This window comes from Penaeus monodon, chromosome 27 (genome assembly GCF_015228065.2).
Source record: "Penaeus monodon isolate SGIC_2016 chromosome 27, NSTDA_Pmon_1, whole genome shotgun sequence".
Taxonomy (NCBI): domain Eukaryota; kingdom Metazoa; phylum Arthropoda; class Malacostraca; order Decapoda; family Penaeidae; genus Penaeus; species Penaeus monodon.
The window spans coordinates 31,174,774-31,175,084 of NC_051412.1; the positions used below are offsets into that span (position 1 = coordinate 31,174,774).

General features: G+C 65.9%; 1 protein-coding gene across 1 annotated transcript in view; it reads left to right on the forward strand.

Moving 5' to 3' along the window:
• LOC119590788 (cysteine sulfinic acid decarboxylase-like) overlaps positions 1-311 on the forward strand; it is a gene marked incomplete in the record, with an annotated part of 8,084 nt that overhangs the window by 5,377 nt on the left and 2,396 nt on the right. Inside the window, 1 exon segment of the mRNA XM_037939500.1 lies at positions 34-285. Coding sequence (XP_037795428.1) covers positions 34-285 — 252 coding nt within the window.

Here is a 311-nt window from a genome sequence, read left to right on the forward strand (position 1 = left end):
CGCTATCTCACCCCCACTCCCCCCTCCTCCCAGGGCCACTACTCCGTCAGCAAGAGCGCCTCCTGGCTTGGCATCGGCATGGACCACGTTGTGCCTGTAGCGACCGACGAGCAAGGCAGGATGCTCCCCGAGGCCCTCCGGAAGGCGGTGCAGAAGGCCCGGGAGCAGGGGGGGGACCCGTACTTCGTCAACGCCACCGCCGGGAGCACCGTCTTTGGCGCCTACGACCCCCTCGATCAGCTGGCCGATGTTTGTGCTGAAGAGGGACTGTGGCTGCACGTGGATGTGAGTCGCTGGCTCCTTTCTCTCGT